The 25,508-nt window shown below is 44.0% G+C and overlaps 1 protein-coding gene across 4 annotated transcripts in view; it reads right to left on the bottom strand.

Moving 5' to 3' along the window:
- cdc27 (cell division cycle 27) overlaps window positions 1-25,508 on the bottom strand; it is a 118,302-nt gene that overhangs the window by 20,307 nt on the left and 72,487 nt on the right. For all 4 annotated transcript variants that reach the window (XM_078529882.1, XM_078529883.1, XM_078529885.1 and 1 more), the window contains 3 exons: window positions 15,662-15,834; window positions 12,750-12,902; window positions 8,339-8,547 (listed from right to left, as the gene is read on the bottom strand). In XM_078529882.1, coding sequence (XP_078386008.1) covers window positions 8,339-8,547; window positions 12,750-12,902; window positions 15,662-15,834 — 535 coding nt within the window. The remainder of the gene's footprint in view (window positions 1-8,338; window positions 8,548-12,749; window positions 12,903-15,661; window positions 15,835-25,508) is intronic.

Here is a 25,508-nt window from a genome sequence, read left to right as displayed (position 1 = left end):
ACAGGATGGTCAAATGGGCAGATAAGTGGCAGATGGAATTTAACCCTGAAAAGTGTGAGGTGATACGCTTTGGAAGGAATAATTTGACAAGGAAGTATTCAATGAACTGCATGACACTTGGAGGTTCTGAGGAACAAAGGGACCTTGGCGTGTGTGTCCGTAGACCTCTGAAGGCGGAGGGGCATGTTAGTGGGGTGGTGAAAAAGGCATATAGGACACTTGCCTTTATCAATCAAGGCATAGATTACAAAAGTAGGGAGGTCATGTTGGAGTTGTAATGAACCTTGGTGAGGCCACAGCTGGAGTACTGTGTGCAGTTCTGGTCGCCACATTATAGGAAGGATGTGATTGCACTGGAGAGGGTGCAGAGGAGATTCACCAGGATGTTGCCTGGGATGAAACATTTAAGTTATGAAGAGAGGTTGGATAGACTTGGGTTGTTTTCGTTGGAGCAGAGAAGACTGAGGGACGACCTGATCGAGGTGTACAAGATTATGAGGGGCATGGACAGGGTGGATAGGGAGCAGCTGTTCTCCTTAGTTGAAGGGTCAGTCACGAGGGGACATAAGTTCAAAGTCAGGGGCAGGAGGTTTAGGGGGGATGTGAGGAAAAGCTTTTTTACCCAGAGGGTGGTGACAGCCTGGAATGCACTCCCTGGGAGGGTGGTGGAGGCGGGTTGCCTCACATCCTTTAAAAAGTACCTGGATGAGCACTTGGCAGGTCATAACATTCAAGGCTACGGGCCAAGTGCTGGTAAATGGGATTAGGTAGGTAGGTCAGGTGTTTCTCACATGTCGGTGCAAACACAATGGGCCGAAGGGCCTCTTCTACACTGAGATTCTTTGATTCTGTGATAATGTAGAATTCCCATGTTCATCCTATGGACAAGGCTCAGCATCACAAAAACTAAGCAATATTAAAAAATGTAAAGTTACAGAAAAGACATAACCTACACTGCAGTTACTATAATTCTGCATGCCGAGGCCCCGAGGTCAACAAGTTCCAGTTCCCTGGCCATAACCACCACCTCTTCACCATGGACATCCAATCCCTCTACACCTCCAACCCCCACCTGGATGGTCTGAGGGCTCTCCATTTCTTCTTTCAATTGAGGCCCAAACAATCCACATCCACCACCACTCTCCTCTGTCTGGCTGAACTTGTTCTCTCACCAAACAATTTCTCCTTAAGCCTGTCTCACTTTCTCCAAATAAAAGGTGTGGCTATGTGTACCCAGATGGGCCCCAGTATGCCTGTATGGGGTATGTAGAACATTCCTTTTCCAGTCCTAGTCAGGCCCCCGCCCACAATTTTTTTTCGGTACATCAATGGCTGTTTCAGTGCCGTTTCATGCTCTCGTCTGGACCTAGAAAAATGTATCAGTTTTGCTTCCAATTTCCACCCCTCCATCACCTTCATATGGTCCTACTCCAACACTTCCCTTCCCTTCCTTGGCCTCTCTGTCTCAATTTTTGGTGATAGACTGTCCACCAATATTCATTGCAAGTGCACAGATGCCCACAGCTACCTCGAATACAGCTCTTCACACTCTGCTTCCTTTAAAAGGACTCCATCCCATTCTCTCAGTTCCTTCGCCTCCGTCGCATCTGTTCCGATTATGCCACTTTCCAAAATGGCACTTCTGACATGTCTTCCTTCTTCCTTAACCAGTGATTTCCCACCCACTGTGGCTGACAGGGTCCTCAACTGTACCTGACCCATCTCCCACGCCTCTGCCCTCACACCTTCCTCTCCCTCCCAGAACCATAATAGGATCCCCCTTGTCCTCTGCCACCAGCGTCTGCATTCAAACGATCATCCTCTGCATTCTTGTGAGAAGAAGAAATCACTCTCAGAAAGAGCTCAACTGTTCTGTTTGGCAGAAAAGGAGACAAGGGCTTCTGGAGGCACTAGCTGGTTAAAAGGTCTAAAACCTGGAAAGTTGTGTGAATAGCTCAGAGGTGCAAGAGCTGGATGTTTTTCTACAAGTGGCCAAACCGTGAACTAGGGCATTATTGGTTGGTCGGTTGAAAAGGAACTGTGGAAAGCTACACCGTCAAGACTGTTGTGACCAGAGGGATAGAGGGTCCATAGAAATGTGCTTTGCTGATGATAATCGTCCCCGTGAAACTCAAACGGTCAAAGTTGTTGTCGGAAAGGACTCCTGTCCTACCAAGTGAGTAAAGAACAGCATATTGTGGAACTGTGCAGCTACAAAGTGTCACATGTCTGCGGGAAGTGATACAGGTGTTTGTGGTTGTCTAAGACATATTGCTGTTGTATCGACTATTTAAAGTGAAATTTACCTTTTTATTTGAAGCATCTTTTGCCTGTTAATTCATGTTTAATTTATGTCGGTTCTGATTTGTGTTAAAAGTTACAAAAAGTGGAATCTTGTTGGTAATATCTTAATTTAGGGGTTATTTGGTAGTCTTAGTTATTTTGGTTCACATTTTGCCCACAGTGAATTAACATTTAATAAGGGGGTACTTTAAAACTAGTTCTGCAGGACATATGGCAGCAGGGAAATGACCTTGAACACCTGCTTCAACTGCCCAAAATAGGCTGCCCATTTAATAGGGTCCTTAGTAATTCACACTTTTGGTGATGCCAAGGTTAACATCATTTGGGATCAGTGGGAATGGTCAAAGTGCTGGAAATGCACCAGGCAGCATCCCAGTCAAGGTGTTCCATCTCTGAAGCATCAATATTCTTCCTATATTGTGGACCTGATACTGCACACAGTCCTCCGAAAGAGGGCTTAAGATTTCATAAAAGTTCATTGTTACCTCTTAGCTTTTGTATTCTAAACTTCAGTACTTTTTTAAAAATACATACCCCCTCATCAACCAGAAGTGCTGTCTTTAACATCCTGTGAACCTGTACCTGACAAATCCCTCTGCTCTCCCTCTACATCCATTCACCAAACAATTGCTACTGTTTTATTGAAATGAAACATACCACCTCACACTTACTGACACTGCATTCGGTCACATTTTAAACCCATTGCCCCATCTTATCAATGCCCTTCTGCACTTGCCTTTGGTCTTCTAAACATTTAACTAGACCTTCTATTTTGGCTTCAGCTACAAAATTAACACCATTACCCCTCTAGGCCTATATTCAGTTCATTGAATAACACCGTGGAGAAAAGTCTCTCTCAAACTGAATCTTGAGGGACAGCACTACCAAATTCCAACCACTGAGAAATTGTTCTCGGCTCTTACCGTTTTCACTTGGAACCTTTTTCTTTAAGTCCAGGTTGCAAAACTCCCCTAATTTTCTCCAGTGATGTCAATATACATGACTGAAACCACTGTTTTCGGTCCCCATTACAAACTCTGCTCCCTAGACACTGACTCCATCCCTCTCCCTGGCAACTGTTTGAGACTAAACAACTCTGGCTTACCGAAATAGTCCATTATTTATAAAACGAGCTGAAAATGACTGACCTTTCTGAGGAACAGTATCACAGAATAATCAGCAGAGGTGGCCTACATCTAAAACAGCTCAGGTTCAGAGACTAATTGTAAACTCCTGGTCCCCAAATTGGTTGATATTGTTTATCATTCTCTCTTCAGGTGTTTTTCCTCTCCCTTTTTAAACTGCTGCCATCAACCTCTCGTTAAAAAATGACACTTGTTCCCACAGCCCTTGGGAACTGCTGACCTATCTCGAAACTCCCTTTCCTCCTCAAAGTTCTCGCATGTGTTGTCACCTCCCAAAACATTTTTTTTTACTTATTTGTTCACAGGATTTGGGCATCGCTGCTTTGACCAGCCCTTTATTGCCCATCCCTAATTGCCCTTGAGAAGCTGGCGGTGAGCCACCTTCTTGATCCGCTGCAGTCCAAGCGGTCTGGGAACTAGGAAGTTCCAAGATTTTGACCCGGCCACAGTGAAGGAATGGCGATATATTTTCAAGTTAGGATGGTGAGTGGCTTGTAGGGGAACTTCCAAGTTGTGGTGTTCCCATGTATCTGCTGCCCTTGTCCTTCTGACGGAGTTCACAGGTTGAAAGGTACTTTTGAAGGGGCTTTGGCGAGTTCCTGCAATGCATCTTGTAGATGGAACACATTGCTGCCACCGGGCGTTGGTAGTGGAGGGAGTGAATGTTTGAAGTGGTGGATGGGGTACTGATCAAGCAGTTGTTTTGTCCTGGGTGGTGTCAAAATTCTTGGGTGCTGCTGAAACTGCACTCATCCAGGCAAGTGGGGAGTATTCCATCACAATCCTGACCTGTGCCTTGTGGACGATGGACAGGCTTTGGGGAGTCAGGAGGTGAGTTACTCACTGCAGAATTCTCAGCCTCTGGCCTGCTCTTGTAGCCACAGTATTTATACGGCTGATCCAATTCAGTTTCTGATCAATGGTAACCCCCAGGATGTTGATAGTGGGGGAACTCAGCAATGGTAATGCCAATGAATGTCAAGGAGAGATGATTTGATTCTCTCTCGTTGAAGATGGTCATTGCCTGGCACACGTGTGGTACAAATGTTACTTGCCATTTATCATCCCAAGCCTGACTATCGTCCACATCTTGCTGCATATTGGCATGGACTGCTTCAGTATCTGAGGAGTCGTGAATGGTGCTGAACATTGTGCAATCAACAAACATCCCCGCTTCTGATCTTATAATGGAGAGGTGGTCATTGGTTGGGCCTGGGAAACTACTCTGAGGAACTCTAACAGCAATGTCCCAGGACTGAGTTGATTGACCTCCAACAAACACAGCTATCTTTCTTTGTGCTAGGTATGACTCCTACCACTGGAGAGTCTTCGCCAATTCCCATTGAATCAAGATTTGCTAGGGGCTCCTGGATGTCACACTCGGTCAAAAACTGCCTTGATGTCTAGGGCAGTCACTCTCATCTAATTTCTCAAGTTGAGCTCTTTTGTCCATGTTTGGGTCAAGGCTGTAATGAGGTCAGGAGCTGACTGGCCCTGGCTGAACCCAAATGGAGTGTCAGTGCCCATATTTTCCAAAACTCCATATCTGAGTCCCTCCAATCAGGTGTCACAGTACAAAATAGCACTTATCACAGCCACAAAAGACATTCAGTATAACAAAGGTAAACTAGCCCTCCTCTGTCTGCCCTGTCTGCAACTTTTGACCACACCATCCTCGTCCAACGCCTCTCCACTGTCGTCCAGCTGGGTGGGACTCTTTTGTCTGGTTCCATTCTCACCTATCTAATCATAGCCAGGTTGTCACGAGCAATGGCTTCTTTTCCTGCATTTGCACCTCTCTATGTCCCCCAAGGATCTAACCTTGGCCCTCTGCTTTTTCCTTACCAACAATCTACCCTTTAGCGACATTATTCAAAATCAGAGCTTTAGTTTCCATAGGAACACTGATAACACCCAGCTCTACCTCACCACCACCTCTCTCAACTCCTCCACTGTTATTAAATTATCAGTGCTTCTCCGGCACCCAGTACTAGATGAGCAAAAGTTTCCTCCAATTAAAATATTGGGAAGACTGAAATCATTGTCCTCGTTCCCCATTACAAATTCTATTCCCTCGCCACTGACTCCATCCCTCTTCCTGACAATTGTTTAAGACTAAACCCATTTGATCACAACCTTGGGTGTCATATTTGACCCCGCGATGAGCTCTTTATCACATATTTGTGCCATCATTAAGATTGCCTACATCCCCAGCTTCACCCCAGCATCAGCTCATTCACTACTGAAACACTCATTTATGCCTCTATTATCTCCAGACTTAATTATTCCAATGTACTCCTTCCTGGCTGGTTTCCTACATTCCACCCTCCGCAAACTTATCTAAAACTCTGCTGCCCTTAACCAAACTCACGCCAAGTCCTGTTCGCTGATCTCCTGGTCAAGCAACATCTTAAGATTCTCATCTTGGTTTTTAACTGTCTCCATTGCCTGGGCCATCCCCATCTCTGTAATCTCCTCCAGCCCAATGCTCTGAGATATCTGCACACTTATAATTCTGGTCTCTTTGGCACCCCAAATTTAATAGCTCCACCATTTGTAGTTGTGCAATTGCTTAGGCCAGAACCTCTGGAGTTCCCTCCTTAAACCTCTCCTCCTCTTAACCTCAATTTCCTCTTAAGTAGTCCTTAAAAGCAACCTCTGATAAGCTTTTGGTCATCTGACATAATATGTCCTTATTTAACTCTGTCATTTTGCTTACATGCTCCTGTGAATTGCCTTGGGACATTTTATTACATTACCACGGCCACTACCATATAGAAGGACAAGGGCAGCACGTAGATGGGAACACCACCACCAGGAAGTTCCCCTCCAAGCCACTCACCATCCTGACTTGGGAGTATATTGCCATTCCTTCACTGTCCCTGGGTCAAAATCCGAAACTCCCTTCCTAACAGCACTGTGGGTGTACATACACCACATGGACTGCAGCGGTTCAAGAAGGCATCTCACCACCACTTACTCAAGGGCAACTAGGGATGGGTAATAAATGCTGGCCCACCCAGTGAAGCCAACATCCCGTGAATGAATAAAAAAAATTAAAGCTTCCATAGCAATTGTTGTTGAAGGATTTCAAGCAGATGTTAAGGGAGATTGGGACTGGGATAAGACTAATCACAGATCAGCAGAGTCTCAAAGGTGTCCAGGAGGAGAGAGACAACATAGGACTAAAAGTAAATCCAGAGAAAGGTGAATGAGAACAGATTCAAATTGATGAAAATATCAAGACTACAATGAGTGCCTGTACTGGAATGCTAGAGACACAGAATGTTGCACACAGGCAGAGGTTAAAGTTATAGGGGTTGCAGAAATGTGGTTCACCTGGAATTCAATGTATAGCAGGAAGATATCCAGGATGATTTAGAAATTGAAGAAGCCAATGAGATAACACCCAGGGAAAAGCGCAAGATGAAATGTTGCCATAGTTTAATAAGCAGACAGTACAGGATTGGGGGCAGAGTGCGATCCACGTCATCCAGGCAAGATCAAGGAATTACATGAGATATGTCAGGTGTGCTCTCTGAATCAGTGGGGTGAGCTGCACTCACTGCACTGAATTCCATCAGCTCCCCAATCCCACTCCAGTCTCCGAGTAGGAGGCCTGAGGTCTACTCCACGTCCAGTGCACCATAACATTTTCCACCTGACCTTGCACGAGGTCAGTCCAGCTGACCTCCTATCCAGTGTGCCTTAGAATAATGCTCCTTCTCTGATACCCTGTGCCTCGTTACCCAGAAAATGGTTTCTTCCTTAAGCCATTAACCTGCTGCTGGCACCTGAACTCACCAAGCTGTGCCCTGAATGTAGAAAATACTGAACATGGCCCTAATGAGTTCAGAGCTCTACCAGGGGGAAGCTGCTTTAGAGCTACTTCAGAATATTGTAGAGACTGTGGGACTGTGGAGTATAACATGGTTCAGGTGACCTGTCAATTAACACCACAGCAGAATGGTAGATATATTCTATTAAACACACACAAAGAACAAACTTCAATGCAATGAAAGAACCAAAAGAAACACCATAAATGCTGTACATGCAGCATAAATATAAAACATAGCTAAAACATAAACATAGCCAAAATAAAACATTTGTCTGGCAGTCCCCAAAATCAACTGTGTAAATAAAATTATGTGAACGTTAGAATGCAGGGAAAAGTCTGAAAGCACAGGAATTTGCTGAAACAATTTTAAAGATGATATCAAAGGTGCTATACGCTTTGAGCAATGCCAAAAGTAGGACAGGAGGGTCAGTTTCAGAGTTATCTCGGCCAAATACTGGAAGTGTTTATAAACAGTGAAGAGCTAAAATAGGTTACCAGAAGGGGTGGTTCTCCAATTGGTTAATATTGAATGATGTCAGGACATCTCTAATTCTCTGTCTAAATAAACAGCCTCATTAAAGGCTGAAATGTATTTAATTGATCTGTCTTGTTCAAGTATTTATTTTAGGTTGGCAAACAAATTGGCATTTAAACAGGTTTCAAACTAGAATATAAAAACCATTTATTGGCATTTGTGGGGGAAAAACATTTGGTACCTCATATGATCAAACAAGACACAATAGATCAAATGGCCTCCTTAGTGCCCTAAATTTGTTTCACTAAAATCAAGCATTAAATTTTACACCAGCATATTGTCAAATGTTTGCTGCACAATGCTGTGCACTGTCAGCTTTAACACTTAAAACTGACTAAAAATGGAGCACAGGTTACCCGAGTTCATCAAGCTAAGACTTCCCACCAAAAGCAGGTCTTGCTTCCTCTAATCCACAGAGGGCAGCATTACCCACACCAGCTGAACCTCTTGGCTACCTAAAGCATTACTTTAAAAAGCCTACAAAATCACTCCTGAACATTAACAACCTGTGCTTACCAGGCATTATAGTGTTGAGAGTTTACATGAATTGCATTTCTGAAACAGGCTAATGCTTTGTCCAGCTCTTCCGTTAATACAAACTCATGACCAAGGAGAGTATATGCATAAGCAAAGTTTGGATCCACTTGAATGGCCCTCTGAAAGAACTTGATTGCTATATCATGCTCTCGCTGCAAGCTAAAGCAGTTCCCTGCTGCACACCAAGCCTGTTTGAGGAAAGAAAGAATTCAGCACAACTGCATCTGCAACATCCATTCCACACACAAAACCATTAATGCAGTGCACAAAACTTACTGACAGCAGAAACATGGTTTTAAGGATAAAACAAATCTGGCTCATATTTAATTCAAGTCTACAGTACACAATAAACACTGACAAGTTGCTCACATCTGGCACTGTTGGTCTATCCTCATCTCAGGGCTAAGTCTAAACATGTGCTGAACACCCAAGGAGACCTGCTGAGCACAGTCAGCTGTCTGACAAAAGATCATTTTCTTATTATCAGATGAAGAGTCTAGATTTCCATCATCTGTGAGGTACACATCTGGTGTCAGAATCAGAGGTGGCACTATAATGGAGGCCTGTACAACTGGTCTCACCTGAGCTGACCTCATATGGGTCAGTGATGAACGGTAAACAGTACACCAAGGATAAAAGGGACAATTCAGACAGAAGAAAGAGAGAGGAGTTTGGGTTATGAACACAGGAGGGTCTGGAGGCAAAACCAGATCTGAAGTTACAAGTTAATGAGTGCGAGTAGTTCAGATACCAGATGTGGACTGAAGTAAATTTACAAGGTTGGAAAGAATAAACAAAGAAGAAACTGGAAGATTAAAAGGTGAGAGACTTTATTTGGCGATCAAAAACTTTGAACAGGAAGTTGGAATACTGTGGGCATGAGGGGACAGACCAGGAACTCAAATAAGAGCACATCAAAGATGAAATGTCTCATTATACAACGCTCCAACTCGTCTGGGATAAATTAGCAGGTCTATTAATTGAAGTCAAAGGTTTTTCCTATTACAGTGCTCGATTGCTATAGTCTAACCTTAGAGACGACCCTAAAAACAGTGGCAAAACTTTCTATAAACTAAGCTTACAGCAAATGAAGGGTAAAGGAAACTGGAACCACTAAATTCTGAAGGCCCATCTGCAAATCTATAGGTAGATCAGAGAACAGAGATGGACAGAGGCTAAAACTAAAGAGCTGGACAATAGCCAAGGCTTAAGATGCTGGGAAAATATAAAAACCATGATAAGCTTTCTAATGTGTATTTGAAGCAGCCAGGTGATGAAGGAAAATAATGGGATTCAAGAGTGACCATCTCAATTGGTCAGGGAACAGGTGCACAAAGAATTTGACAATGCAGGAGAAAGCAACACAGCCCATTTCACCTGTGCTAGCTCCCTGGTGTAACCTCACACCTTTATCTTTTTTTTTCCAAAATTGTCCCCTTAAAGGCAGTAATGGATTCTGGTTTCTTCAATATCTAAGGGGACATCCCATTTTCTAACACCAGTCTGCATAAAAAACTAAATCCCTTTAAACTCTATTTTACATATTTTTTCTCCAGTTACTGCCTCACAAACCAGTGGAAAGAGTTTTGTGATTTGCCAGGTTAAAAATGTCTCAAATTTGAATATCTTTGCATCTCTGTTGTTTTTGTTATAAAGAGTCCCAGTTTCTCTGGTGTCCCCAATACCTCATCCCCCTCCCACGGCACTTTCCCATGCAATCGCAGAAGGGGAAACACCTGCCCCTTTACCTCCTCACTATCCAAAGGCCCCAAACACTCCTTTCAGGTGAAGCGGCACTTCACTTGTGCCTCCTTCAATTTGGTCGACTGCATTCGCTGCTCCCAACGCGGTCTCCTCTACATTGGAGAGACCAACCGCAGACTGGGTGACCGCTTTGCAGAACACCTTCAGTCTGTCCGCAAGCATGGCCCAGACCTTCCTATCACTTGCCATTTCAACACACCATCCTGCTCTCATGCCCACATGTCCATCCTAGGCCTGCTGCAATGTTCTAGTGAAGCCCAACGCAAACTGGAGGAACAGCACCTCATCTTCCGATTAGGCACTTGACAGCCTTCCGGACTGAATATTGAGTTCAACAACTTCAGACCATGAACTCTTTCCTCCATCCCCACCCCTTTTTTATCCCCTTTTTTCAATATTCATTTCTATGTTTTAATTTTTATTTTTTATCCATTTACTTTTATTTTTATTCATAGTTTGATCCCCATCTTTTATCCTATTTTCGATCTTTTTTCCCCACCATCATTCCCCCCCCCCCGCCAACCCCACTAGGGCCATATGTCACTTATGTTGTTGTTTCCAGAGTGCTTACCCTTGTCCTGCTATTATCACATTCTGCCTTTTGACCTTAATGCCACCATCAGCACCCCCTTTAGGCAGTACCACTATCATTAACACCCCTTTGTCCTTTTGTTCATGACATCTTTCCTTTGCCCCCCACCTATCACTGGCCTTCCATCCAGCTTCACATGCTCTACCCCCCTTAAACAGTATAAATTTCATCACATCTTTACTTCTCTTTAGCTCCGAAGAAGTTATACGGACTCAAAACGTTAGCTCTGTCTTTCTCTCCGCAGATGCTATTAGGCTTCCTGAGTTTTTCCAGCATCTTCTGTTTTTGTTTCTCTGGGTCTCTGCTCCATTTCAGGTTATACAGTGCACAAGGCCTGTTTCTATTCTTCCTGTCAAAGTGCATCACCTCCCATTGCTTTCCATTAAATTTCTTCTGTCATATCTGCCCAAATTAAACTGATGTTCTTTGGAAGTCACCACAATCCTGTTCACATATATCTGCACAACCAATTTTCCTTCTTTAGTACAGAATCATAGAATGGTTATAGTACAGAAGGAGGCCATTCAGCCCATTGTGTCCGAGATGATTCCCTGCAAGACCAACTCAGCCAGTCCAACACTTTTCCCCATTTCCCCGCAAATTTTTCTTTCACAGTCCCTTATATTCCATAGGCTTCGACTTTGCTGGCAAGCCTGTTTTGTGGCACTTTACCACAGCCTTTTGGAAATCCATGTACACATCAATCCCATTACCCCCTTATTAGCACACACTGTTACCTCATCAAAAAAACTCCTCCATGTTAATTAAACATGATTTGCCTTTAACGAATTGGTGCTGGCTTTCTTGAATTAATCTATATTTGTCCAAGCGACCGTTAATTTTATCCCATATTATTGTTTCTCAAAGGTTTCCCACCATTGATGTTAAACTGACTGGCCTGTAAATGTTGGGCTTATCCTTACACCCTTTTTTGAGCCAGGTCTCCGTTATCGCCATGACTTATTCCCACTTGGCTACCCGTGCCTGCAGCTCACCAACCTGATTTACTACATGCTCTGTAAACCGCATTTAGATCTTACGGCCCTCACTCTTCCTCTGATCCTATCTAATAATTTAGTATTTCTTAATCCAGTGTTATCTGTTTCTCCCAATTCTTTGTGCACCATATTTTTCCTCTGTTACACCCTGGTTCCGATCCCCCTGCCAAGTTAGTTTAAACCTTCCACAGTAGCAGCAGCAAAGGCTGCAGTGATTTACTAGAATGGTTCCAGGGATGAGGATTTTACCTACAAGTCTAGGTTAGAGAAGCTACTGCTGTTTCCCTTGGAGCAAAGGAGATTGAGGGGAGATTTGAAAGAGGTGTACGAGATTATGACAGGTTTAGATGAGGTAGACAAAGAAAAGTTGTTCCCATTAACTGATGGCGCAAGGGTGAGGCAACACAGACAGGTTGAATGTTTTGGTCAAGGGGTGCAGGTGATCTGTGAGGAAAGACAAATTTTTTACTTAGTAAGTTGTAATCAATTGGAGCTTATTGCCTACAAGAGTGGCGAAACAGAGATGATTAATACGTTCAAAAGGAAGTTGGATTGGTGTTTAAGGAAATAAACTTGTTGGGCTATATGGATAGAGCAGGAGAATGGGACTGACTGGATTACTATCAAGAGCTGGCACAGACTAGATGGGCCGAATGGTCTCTTTCTGTGCTGTAATCACTAAGCACTTTGCCCTTTCTATCTTCTTAGATTTTGTGTTTATAAAAATCTTTCACTATCTCTTTGTTCTCTCCCAGGACAAAATTTCTCTCGTCAGAAGTCCAAGCGCTGTCATCTGCTGCCCTGCAATCAGCTTCTAGCAATGAGCGCATAGGCACTTGTCGCTCTATCCTCTAGAAAGAGTGGCGAAGAAGGCTGCAATGGGATCTGCAACTAACATTCTGTGCATTGTTATGACACTGTATTCCCCAGTTTCAATTTTCCCTCCTAGTCTCCCTCTTCCCTGAATCAACTGTTCCATCAGGCTCATCTTGAATACAACTTCATAGGAATCCCGAGAGATCAAATGACAACTCACCTCTGGTGTATTTCTATCCATCTCAGTCAAATCCTTGGAGAGGAGAGAGAGAGTCACATCTTTCTGTAGGTGCCATAATGTGGTGGAGTAGATCTCCATACCCTCAACTCGGTAGCTCTCGATACGTCTCACCTCTGAAAATATCCTCTCTGCCTAGAAGGGAGAAAAATATTTGAAATTCAGAGTGAAGTGAGCAGGATTAGAGACTGTGAGCTAGCGCAATAGTGGGGCAGCTGGCAGGCAGGCAGAAGGTGAAGGCTGTGTGCCATATTCAAAACCTGGAGAGGCTGAAGGCTTCTTTGAGAGGCTTGGGGGTGGGTGGAAACACGCTTCTTCCTCCTGGCTCATAAGGAATGCTACTGTATTAGATCTGGCTTAAATTCTAGTTTAGCAGTTTGGTGTTATCCACTTTTTGGAATGAACAGGCAATGTGCAAGCATGGTATGGTGAAAGAATGATTGTTCATTTATGGTGCACCATTACATTTGAGGAGAGGGGCTTTTTAAGAATTCACAACATCCCAAAGTATTTCAGCATCAATGAATTACTTTTGAAGTTTAGACAGTCACTTATCTTTCAGGCAAACACAGCCACCTTGGCCTCCTCCGGAGGTCCCCGGCATCACAGATGCTAGTCTTCAGCCAATTTAATTCACTCCCATGTGATATTCAGAAATGGCTGAAGGCACCAGATACTGCAAAGGGTATGGGAATATTCCAGCAATAATACTGAAGATTGTGCTCCAGAACTTGCCATGCCCCTAGCCAAGCTGTTCCAACACTGCATCCAGTACAGTACTGGCATCTACCCGACAATGTGGAAAATTGCCCAGGTATACCCTGTACAGAAAAAGTGGGACAAATCCAACCCAGCCAATTACCACCCCATCAGTCGATTCGCGATCATAAGTAAAATGATGGAAGGGGTCATCAACAGTGCTATCAAGCGGCACTTGCTTAGCAGCAAACTACTCACTGACGCTCAATTTGGGTTTCGCCAGGGTCACTCAGCTCCTGACCTCAATTCAGCCTTGGTTCAAACATGGACAAAAGAGCTGTACTCCCGAGGTGAGGTGAGAGTATCTGCCCTTGACATCAAGGCAGCATTTGACCGAGTGTGGCATCAAGGAGTCCTAGCAAAACTGGAGTCAATGAGAATCAGGGGGAAATCTCTCCACTGGTTGGAGTCATACCTAGCATAAAGGAAGATGTTTGTGGTTGTTGGAGGGCAATCATCTCAGCTCCAGGGCATCACTGCAGGAGTTCCTCAGGGTAGTGTCCTAGGCCCAACCACCTTCAGCTGCTTCATCAATGACCTTCCTTTCATCATAAGGTCAGAAGTGGGGATGCTCGCTGATGATTGCACAATGTTCAGCACCATTCACGACTCCTCAGATACTGAAGTAGTCCATGTCCAAATGCAGCACGACCTGGAAAATATCCAGGCTTGGGCTGACAAGTGCCAAGTAACACTCGTGCTACACAAATGCCAAGCAATGGCCATCTCCAACAAGAGAGAATCTAACCATCGCCCCTTCATATTCAATGGCAAAACCATCGCTGAATCTCCCACTATCAACATCCTGGGGGTTACCATTGACCAGAAACTGAACTGGACTAGCTACATAAATACTGTGGCTACAAGAGCAGGTCAGAGACTAGGAATCCTGCAGCAAGAAACTCACCTCCTAACTCCCCAAGGCCTGTCCACCATCTACAAGTCACAAGTCAGGAGTGTGATGGAATGCTCTCCACTTGCCTGGAGGAGTGCAGCTCCAACAACACTCGAGAAGCTTGACACCATCCAGGACAAAGCAGCCCGCTTGATTGGCACTCCATCCACAAACATTCACTCCCACCACCACCAACACACAGTGGCAGCAGTGTGTACCCTCTACAAGATGCAATGCAGGAATTCACCAAGCCTCCAAACCCACAACCACTGCCATCCAGAAGGACAAGGGTGGCAGATGCATGGGAACACCACCACCTGGAAGTTCCCCTCCAAGGCACTCACCATCTAGACTTGGAAATATATCTCCATTCCTTCACTGTTGCTAGGTCAAAATCTTGGAACTGCCTTCCTAACAGCACTGTGGGTGTACCTATACCACATGGACTGCAGCAGTTCAAGAAGGCAGCTCACCACCACCTTCTCGAGGGCAATTAGTGAAGGGCAATAAATGCCGGCCTAGCCAGTGACACCCACATCACATGAACAAATTTAAAAATTGGTGCAGAGTAAGATCTCACAAGCATGCGATTAGTGCCCAACTTGACTGTTTTGGGATTGGTGTTGGTCAGAGCACTAGGAGTCCCTCCTCCTCTTGAAAACACAGAAAGCTTTACATCCACTAGAACAGATAGATGGATTGTTGATTTATCTACTCCTTCAGTACTGTCAGTCTAGATTACAATTCCATCCATGATATCTTACACTAGCGAGAGTCAGTGTCAAGTGACTTCAGGAGAGGAAGGCAGAAGATGCAGATCTGTGGGGGTGAGGGCAGGAAAGAGAGAAACTGGGAACCCAGACCATCTCCCTCTTGAGCCACTTAAATGTGAGCTAACGTTTTTCTATTTAATTAAAAGTAGAATGTCCATCTCCAGCATAGAGCAGAAAACTGATCAGAGGTGTTGAAGGGAAGCACAAAGAAGCACTCTTCAAGCATTGGTTTCACACTAATTAGATTTAGTAAACTGCTGGCCAGATTATTTTCCATCATTGTTCCCCCTTTCAATCATTCTTACTTGAAAATTCTGATCTGGGAAGATGCAGATCTTGCAGCCCTCTGTGGCTCACTTGGTTTTTCAGATATATGCCAGCTTGTTGGAACTCAAAGACGTAAGGTCATTCAAACTTTACAAGGACAACTTTCAAACATGCTTTTGTTAATTCAGCCATCCACTTACCTGCATATATTCAGCCAGCTCAAAATGTGCTCTTCCTATCTGACACAGTACCCAGCCAGTGTTGTAGTGATGTGAAGGCAGCTGGCTCAGGATACCAATTGCCTCTTTGCAGTTGTAAGAGCAAAGTGCCAAATAGCCTTTACCCATTTCACGAAGCAGGTTCATCAGTCCATCTGGCATTGTCAAAAAAAAACAATGGAAATTTCATTGTTAGGAGACATGGAACAATCCCCAAGATAAACAGGACAGAAAGCCCACACACCATCATTGCATCAAGCACTGAAGAAAATGAGCCCCCTCAGGGTTACTTCAATGAGAACCTGAATAACATTTCTGATGCTAGACAGATCACGCATTAGGTTTCTGAATAGGTTAGTCTTTTTCGAAAACATTCCACGATTCAATTTTGTTCAACTCAGTTCTACGTTAACTTCCGCCATTTGGCCAGCCACTAAGGTATGATTTCCCAATTTTGTGTTGGTCACACACTGTTGTGCGACTGGTATTTACACACTGCCAGACTTCTCATTTCAGGAAGCATTTGATTTTCAGAGTTCAGGCGACTCTTACATTTGCTGAAACAGAGCAAAACTCTCAAGTCTTAATCATTAATTGGCTTTGAAGGAGTTTTATTTGACATCCTTTTTACAAATTTTAAATTGTTTTTGATGTCTGATCCTGAACAATGCACTAAATGTAACATTTCGATAAATGAGTAATGCAATCTGCTGTGTCCTCTGCGGAGCTGAATCTTTCCAGCAGCTTCCGTTTTTGTAATATGGAGTAGCGCAGCATTGCATGAAGCCCACAGGGAGCTTGACCTCAGTCAGGTCATTTGGATGAGGGTTCAAGCAAAGGTTAAGGCACTATTTTATATGCAATCTCTCTCTCAGACAAAAGTCACCTTGTACAGCTCAAGCCGAGGCACTATATTCACCATTAATTAAAGCTCGTGCGGAGCATTGTTGGCAAAAGTGCATGTACAAGTTACATTACACAGAATGCTGCAGGCAGAGGATGAAATAGGGTAGGAAGGAAACAAGGAGAAAATTGGAAAAAAAAAATCACAATAATTCAACTTAGTGAAGAATTAGCAAACTACATTAAGGGATTAGCAAACTACATAAAGTTTAATACAGATTTATTAAAATTGTTTGTGGCGAAGGACAACTAGCTGAATACTTGGGAGTCACTTATATGTCAGAGCTAAATACTAAAATCATAGAATAATGGAATCAAATTAGTAGCAAATTTAGAAGCACTTATATATGAGAAGTTACAGGGACAGTAACTTGGTAGCTGTTACTGGATTGGAGACTTGATTTCAAATCCCATCTCAGCATTTAGGGAATTAAAATACAGTTAATTAAATAAATCTCGAATAAAAAGGTAATATGAGTAATAGCAACCATGATGCTACTAGATTATTGGAAAAGCCCAACTGGTCCTTTAGCAAAAGAAATTGATGTCCTTACTCTGTCTGGCCTACTATGTGACTCCAGAGCCACAGCAATGTGGTTGACCCTTAACTGCCCCTGAAAAAGTTAACCTCGCTGATCAGTTATCACACCTTCTTGAGGGCAATAAATGCGGCCTTGGTCAGTGACCCACATCCAATGAATGATTTAAAAAGGTTAACTAGTGCGGTGTGAAAGGGCATAAAATAATTTGGCAGTTGGAGGGAGCATCAGAACAAAACACAAGGACAAAAAAAGCAGGATTGGGAGACAAACAGCATTATAACATATAGTCCAGAAAGAGGAAAGATGAGAAGGGAGGCAGGGAGAATGCAAGACAAACTACAACAGGCTCTAAATGTTTAGAGCACGACATACAAGATTGGTAAGCTAGAGTGACAGGTCATTTGACACAGCAGTGACATGGCTCAAACAAAGGACAGGAATGGAGATTTAACAGTGCTGGCTACAACATATTCAAGAGGAATAGGGAAGGAACAGAGCAGTGCAATCGGCGGGTAATAAGGACAATGGCACAGCAGAGGCCAACTAGCAGTGCGGATACACCGAAACCAGTAGGTATAAAAAGCAGACGGCGAGGGAATGGGCAACTGCCAGGCAGTCAAAGAGGACCAGACAGATAATGCAGGATTCCCAAGTGCATCTCACTCATCAGCCAGAATTCTGCACTGAATACTAAGAGTGATGGTTTTACTGGGGAGTACAGCCAAGGTCTAATCCAAAGATGCACAGCTGGCTCAGCTGTGCAGGGGAGAAGGAGGGGGACCGGGAAAGTAATAGTGACAGACAATTCTATAAGGAGAACAGACGGGCATTTCTGCAGCCACAGACACAAATCCAGGATGGTATGTTGCCTCCCTGATGCCAAGGTCAAAGATGTCACTGAGCAGCTGCAAAGCACTCAGGGGGATAGGGTAGCCAGCATCCGTGGTCCATATCAATAGCAATGACCTAAGCAGAAAGAGGGATGAGGTCCTGCAGTCACAGTTTAGGGAGTTAGGGAAGAAACCAACAAGCAAGAGCTCAAAGGTAGTCATCTCCAGATTACTCTCAGGATTACACACAAGCGTAGAAATAGGAGGATAAAATAGATGCATGTGTGGCTAGAAAGATGGTGCAGGAGGGAGGGCTTTCATTCCCTGGGACATTAGGACCTGTTCTGAGATGGATGGGACCTGTACAGGGCATAGGTGTTGCACCTGAATAGAGCAGGGACTAAAGTTCTTGCGGGGTGATTTGCTACTGCTATTGGGAGGTTTTAAATCATCTTGGTAGGACTGTGGGAACATGGAGACAACATTAGCAAGGAAAACCAAGGTGCTTGGAGAACTGGGAGAGATAGACAGCGCTAGAATAGAAAATTGCAAGTTATTTGGTGAGGTCAGAGTAAGAGGGAATGTAATAAGATCTAAATCAGGTTTTACAGTTGTTTGATTCCTTATGACATAAAAGAAATCCAAAACTTTATTCTTTAGCCGTGCCAAAAAAATTGACTTTCTGCTGAACCAAAAAAGATAGTTGTTACAAGTCACATGACCACAGCATTGGCCCTTTGTTCTGGGAGCTACCATCAGCAACAGCTAGATGGGAACACCACCACCTGGAAGTTCCCCTCCAAGTCACTCACCAGCATGACATAAGGCCACATACCAGCATTTATTGTCCATCCATAATTGCCCTTGAGAAGGTGGTTGTGAGCTGCCTTCTTGAACCAGTGCAGTCCATGTGGTGTAGGTACAACCACAGTGCTGTTAGGTAGGGAGTTCCAGGATTTTGACTTAGCGACACTGAAGGAACGGTGATATATTTCCAAGTCAGGATGGTGTGTGGCTTGGAGGGGAACTTCCAGCTGGTGGTGTTCCAATGCACCCACGGCTCTTGTTCTTCTAAGTGGTAGCAGTCGTGGGTTTGGAAAGGGCTGTCTATGGAACTTTGGTGAGTCTCTGCAATGTGTCTTGTAGATGGTACACATTGTTGCCACTGTAAGACGGTGGAAGTGAATGTTTGTGGATGTGGTGCCAATGATGTGGGCTGTTTTATCCTGGACATTGTTGGAGCTGCACTCATCCAGACAAGTGGACAGTATTCCATCACACTCCTGACTTATGCCTTGTAGATGGTGGACAGGCTTTGGGGAGTCAGGAGGTAAGTTCCTCGCTGCAGGATTCCTAACCTGCTCTTGTAGCCACAGTATTTATATGGCTAGTCCAGTTCAGTTTCTGGTCAATGGTAACCCCCAGGATGATGATAGTGGGAGATTCAGTGATGGTAATGCCATTGAATGTCAAGGGGCGATGGTTGAATTCTCTCTTGTTGGAGATGGTCATTGCCTGGCAGTTGTGGGGCGCAAATGTTACTTGCCACTTGTCAGCCCAAGCCTGGATATTGACCAGGTCTTGCTGCATTTGGACATGGACTGCTTCAGTATCGGAGGAGTCACGAATGGTGCTGAACATTGTGCAATCATCAGCAAACATCCCCACTTTTCACCTTGTAATGGAAGGAAGGTCATTGATGAAACAGCTGAAGATGGTTGTGCCAAGGACACTACCCTGAGGAACTCCTGCAGTGATGCCCTGCAAATGAGATGATTGACCTCCAACAACCACAACCATCTTCCTTTGTGCTAGATATGATTCCAACCAGTGGAGAGATTTCCCCAATTCCCATTGACTCCAATATTGCAAGGGCTCCTTGACACCACACTCGGTCAAATGCTAACGTGATGTCAAGGGCAGTCACTCTCACCTCACCTGGGGTGAGCTGGGCATAGTCATAATCACGGAATCAAACCTTACAGATAAAGTCCTAGACACCACCATCCCTGCGTATGCCCTTTCTCACTGGCAGGGCAGACCCTGCAGAGGTAGCGACACAGTGGTATACAGTCAGGAGGGTGTTGCCTTGGGAGCCCTCAACATTGACTCTGGACCTCATGAAGTCTCATTGCATCAGGTCAAACATGGGCAAGGGAACTCCTGCTGATTACCACATACCGCACTCTCCCAGCTGATGAATCCGTACTCCGTGTTGAACACCACTTGGAGGAAGCACCGAAGGTAGCAATGGAACAGGATGTACTCTGCGTGGGGACTTCAATGTCCATCACAATAGTGGCTCGGTTGCACCAATACTGACCGAGCTAACCAAGTCCTAAAGAACATAGCTGCTAGACTGGGTCTGCGACAGGTGTTGAGGGAACCAACAAGAGGGAAAAACATACATCATCCTCACCAACCTGCCTGCTGCAGGTGCATCTGTCCATGACAGTATCAATAGGAGTGACCACCACACCGTCCTTGTGGAGACGAAGTCCCACCTTCACATTGAAGATATCCTCCATTGTGTTGTGTGGCACTACCACCGTGCTAAATGGGATAGATTTCGAACAGATCTAGCAACTCAAGACTGGGCATCCAAGAGGCGCTGTGGGCCATCAGCAGCAGCCGAATTGTACTCAATCACAATGTAATCTCGTTGCCTGGCACATCTCCCACTCTACCATTACCACCAAAGCCAGGGGATCAACCAGGCGTACCTAAAAATGAGATGTCAACCTGGTGAAGCTATTACACAGGACTACTTGTGTGCCAAAGAGCGTAAGCAGCAAGCGACAGACAAAGCTAAGCGATCCTACAACGAACAGATTAGATCTAAGCTCCACAGTCCTGCCACATCCAGTCGTGAATGGTGGTGTAGAATTAGACAACTCACTGGAGGAGGCAACTCCACAAATATCTCAACGATGGAGGAGCCCAGCACATGAGTGGAAAAAATAAGGTTTAAGCATTTGCAACCATCTTCAGCCAGAAGGACCGAGTAGGTGATCCATCTCGGCCTCCTCCAGAGGTCCCCAGCATCACAGATGCCAGTCTTCAGCCAACCCGATTCACTCCACATGATATCAAGAAATGTCTGAAGGCACTGGAGACTGCAAAGGCTATGGGCCCCAACAATATTCCAGCAATAGTACTGAAGACTTGTGCTCCCCTACCCAAGTTGTGCCAGTGCAGCTGACATCTACTCGATGGTGTGGAAAATTGCCCAGGTGTGTCCCGTCCACAAAAACAGGACAAATCCAACCTGGCCAATTACCACCCCATCAGTCTACTCTCAATCATCAGTAAAGTGATGGAAGGGGTCATCAACAGTCCCATCAAGTGGCGCTTGCTTCAAAATAACCTGCTCACTGACGTTCAGTTTGAGTTCCGCCATTAGGCTTCTTGATTACATGCTGTACCTGCATACTAACTTTTCGTGACTCATGCACTAGAACACCTAGATCCCTCTGCACCTCAGAATTCTGCGATCGTTCTTCCTTTAAGTAATACTCTGCTTTTTTATTCTGCATGCCAAAGTGAACAATTTCACATTTTCCAACATTATACTCCATCTGCAAGATTTTTGCCCACTCACTCAACTATCTATATCCGTTTGCAAACTCCTTTTGCCTTCTTCACAACGTACTTTCCTAGCTACCTTTGTGTCATCTGCAAATTTAGCTACCATGTCTTCACTCCCCTCATTTAAGTCATTGATGTAAATTGTAAAAAGTTGAGGCCCCTGCACAGGCTCCTGCACGACTTCACTTATCACATCCTGCCAATCAGACAAAGAGCCATTTATGCATACTGTGTTTACTGGCATCCAGCCAATTTTATATCCAGGATAATGTTACCCCTACATCATAAGCTTTTATTTTCCACATTAACTTTTGATGTAGCACCTTATCAAACACCTTTTGGAAATCGAAGTACAGTATGTCTACAGGCTCCCCTTTATCCACAGCACATGTTAATCCTTCAAAGAGCTCTAATAAATTGATTAAACATGATTTCTCTTTCACAAAACCATGCCACTCTTCCTGGTCACCTTGTATTTTTCTAGGTGCCCAGCTCTAACCTCCTTAATGATTGACTCAAACACCTTCCCCACGACAGACGTCAAGCTAACTGACTCAAAGATTTCTGTTTTCTGCCTCCCTCCCTTCTTGAATAGAAGGGTTATATTTGCTACTTTCCAGCCTGATAGAACCTTTCCAGAGTCTAAGGAATTTTGGAAAATTAACACCAACCCATCTACTACTTCATTAGCCACCTCTTTTAAGACCCTAGGATGCAGTCCATTTGGACCCGGAGACTTGTCAGCTCCCAGCTCCATCAGTTTGCTCAGTACCGCTTCCTGAGTGATTGTAATTTCATCAAGTTCGCCTCTCCCTTCCACCTCCTGATTTACAGCTATTACTGTGATTTTTTTGTATCCTCTATAGTGGAGATGCAAAATATTTGTTCATTTCATCTGCCATTTCCTTATTATCTATTAACTCCCCATTCTCTCTCTAGAGGACCAACACTCACTTTAGTTACTCTTTTCCTTTTTAAATACCTGTCGAAACTCTTGCTATCCGTCTTTACATTTCTAGCTAGCTTCCTCTCATACTCTAATTTCTTTCTTCTGATTAAGCTTTTAGTCATTCTCTGCTGTTCTTTAAATTCTGACCAATCAGACCTGCCACTCATCTTTGCCGAGTTATATGCAAGTTTGATGCTTTCCCTAATTTCTTTAGTTAACTGTGGATGATGAGTCCTCCCTTTAGATTTTTTCTTTATAGTAGGGATATACTTATTCTGAGAACTCTAAGAAATCCCCTTAAATGTCTGCCACTGCTTTTTCTATTGATCTATCCACCAGCCTCATTCCCCAGTTCTACCTACGTCATTGGTATCTACATGGACCACGAGAACCGAATCCTGCCCCTCCCACTACAGGTTTCTCTCCAGCCCTGAGCAGATGTCCTGAACCCCAGCACAAGGCAGGCAACACAGCTGGACTCTTGATCTTTTGCTGCAGAGAACAGCATCAATCCCCCTCAATATATTGTCCCCTACGACCACGACATTCCTCTTTGCTCCCCCCACTTGAATGGTTTGCTGTACCATGGTCAGTTTGCTCATCCACCCTGCAGCCTGCGCTCTCATCCAAACAAGATGAGAGGACCTCAAATCTATTGGACAATTAGAGGCTCACACTCCTGCCCTCTGGATTCCTTACCTGCCTCACTTGGAGTCACACCTTCCTGTCCCTGACCGAATCAGAAGACCATATCCTCAGTGGTGTGACTGCCTCCTGGTACAAAGCATCCAGGCAACTTTCCCCCTCCCCGATGTGTCGCAGGGTCTGCAGTCCGATGACTCTGAGCCAAGTTCCTCAAACGGCAAACACTTACTGCAGACATGTTTGCCCTGGATCAAAATATCATCCAGGAGCTCCGACATGCTGCAGCCTTGGCCTGTCCTGTCATCCTTAATATGTTTTAAATAATTAATTATATTATTCGCTTATTTATACTGCTTTTTTATATACTACAGGCCAGTCAGTTTAACCTCTGGTGGGAATGCTTTTAGAAACAATAATGTGGGACAACATTAATTATCACTTGGAGAAACTTATGTTCATTAAAGGAGGTCAGTATGGATTTGTTAAAGGTAAATTGTGTTTAATTAACTTGATTGAGTTTTTCGAACAGGTAACACAGGGTTGATGAGGAAAGTGTAGTTTGTGTGGTGTATGTGGACTTCTAAAAGGCATTTGCATCGAGTGCCACATGACAGGCTTGTCAGCAAAGTTACAGCCCATGGAATAAAAGGGACAGCAGCAACATTGATACAAAATTGACTGTATGACAGGAAACTGTAGTAAAGTTATTTTTTGGGCTGCATAAAGGTTTGTAGTGGAGTTTCCCAAGGTCAAGATTGGGACCCTGCTTTTCTTGATACATATTAATAACCTAGACTTTAGTATACAGAGCATAATTTCAAAGAATTTGCAGATGACACAAATCTTGAAAGTATTGTGAATTGTGAGGATAGTGATAATCTTCATGAGGGCATAAACAGGCTGGTGGAAAGGGTGGACAAGTGGCAATGCAGAACAATTTGAGGTGATTCACTTTGGCAGGAAGAATAAGGAAAGGCAATATAAATTAAAGATTACAATTTTAAAAGCAGTGCAGCAGCAGATGGATCTGGGGGTATATGCGCACACATCATGAAGGTAGTAGAGAAGGCTGAAAAGCAGTTATAAATAGTGGCATGGAGTTCAAAAACAAGGAGATTATGTTAAACCTATACAAAACATTAGTTTGACCTCAACTGGAGTAGTGTGTCCAGTTCTGGTCACCACACTTTAGGATGTGAAGGCATTAGAGAGCATGCCAAAATGATTAACTTCAGTTATATGGATAGGTTTGGTAAGCTGGGGCTGTTCTCCTTGGAGAAGATTAAGGGGAGATTTGTTAGCAATGTTCAAAGGCATGAGGAGCTGGATGAAGAGAAACTGTTCCCATTGGTGGAAGGGTTGAGAACCAGGGAACACTGCTTTAAGGTGAATGACAGAAGAACCATAGGTGACATGAGGAAAAGCTTTTTCCACAACAAGTGGTTCAGATTTGGAATGTACCTGAGAGTGTGGTGGAGGCAGATTCAATCGAGGCCTTCAAAGGAGAACTGGATAATTATCTGAATAGAAAAAAGTTGTCGGGCTGCGGGGAAAAGGTGGGAATGGGACCAGCTGAGTTGCTCTTGCAGAGAGCTGGCACAGACATAACAAGCTGAATGGCCTCCTTCTGTGCTATAACCATTCTATTTTTAAAAATGGGAAATAGCATTGATTAAATATACCGTTACAACCCTGGAAAGGGGACTGTTCATAGTCAGAAGCTATTTAATTCAACAACACCTGCCCCCACAGCACGGTTTCAAGAAAAGCAGGGAAATTTTCCCAGTATCCTGGTCAATATTTATCTCTCAAGCAGCCTCAAAACAGATTACCTGGTATTATGTGTGGGACCTTGCAGCGTGCAAAATGGCTTGCTTTCTTCCAGCAGTGACTAGATTTCTGAATCCTTTATTGACTGAAACACTTCCCAATGTTCAAAGATGGTGAAATACACTATACAAATGCAAGCCCTTCCTTCTTTTCGAAGTCTGTCATAATTTTGCAAACCTCTCATTCCTCCTCAATTTTTCTGCTCTTGTGGAAAAAAGTGCAAGTTTGACTCTTCCATAACATAACCTTTTATTGCTGATATTCTCATAAATCTTCACTGTCCCTCTCTATGGCTTTCCTATAACAGAGCCCCAAAGCGGCACATAAAACTTCAACAGGGACCTAACCAACACCAGTTCATCACTTGTTTATATCTGCTGCCATGAAAAGTAAATACCTGCATTCATATAGCACCTTTTACAACCTCAGGACACTCCACTTTTACAGGTGAATAAGTACTTTGAAATGTAATCATTGTTGTAATATAGGAGACACAGCAGCGAAATTTGTGCACAAGTTCCTATAAAGCAGCAGATAATCTA

This window comes from Cetorhinus maximus, chromosome 25 (genome assembly GCF_964194155.1).
Source record: "Cetorhinus maximus chromosome 25, sCetMax3.hap1.1, whole genome shotgun sequence".
Classification (NCBI taxonomy): domain Eukaryota; kingdom Metazoa; phylum Chordata; class Chondrichthyes; order Lamniformes; family Cetorhinidae; genus Cetorhinus; species Cetorhinus maximus.
Note: the sequence above shows the minus strand (reverse complement) of the source record. Positions and strands in the feature narration are given on the sequence as shown.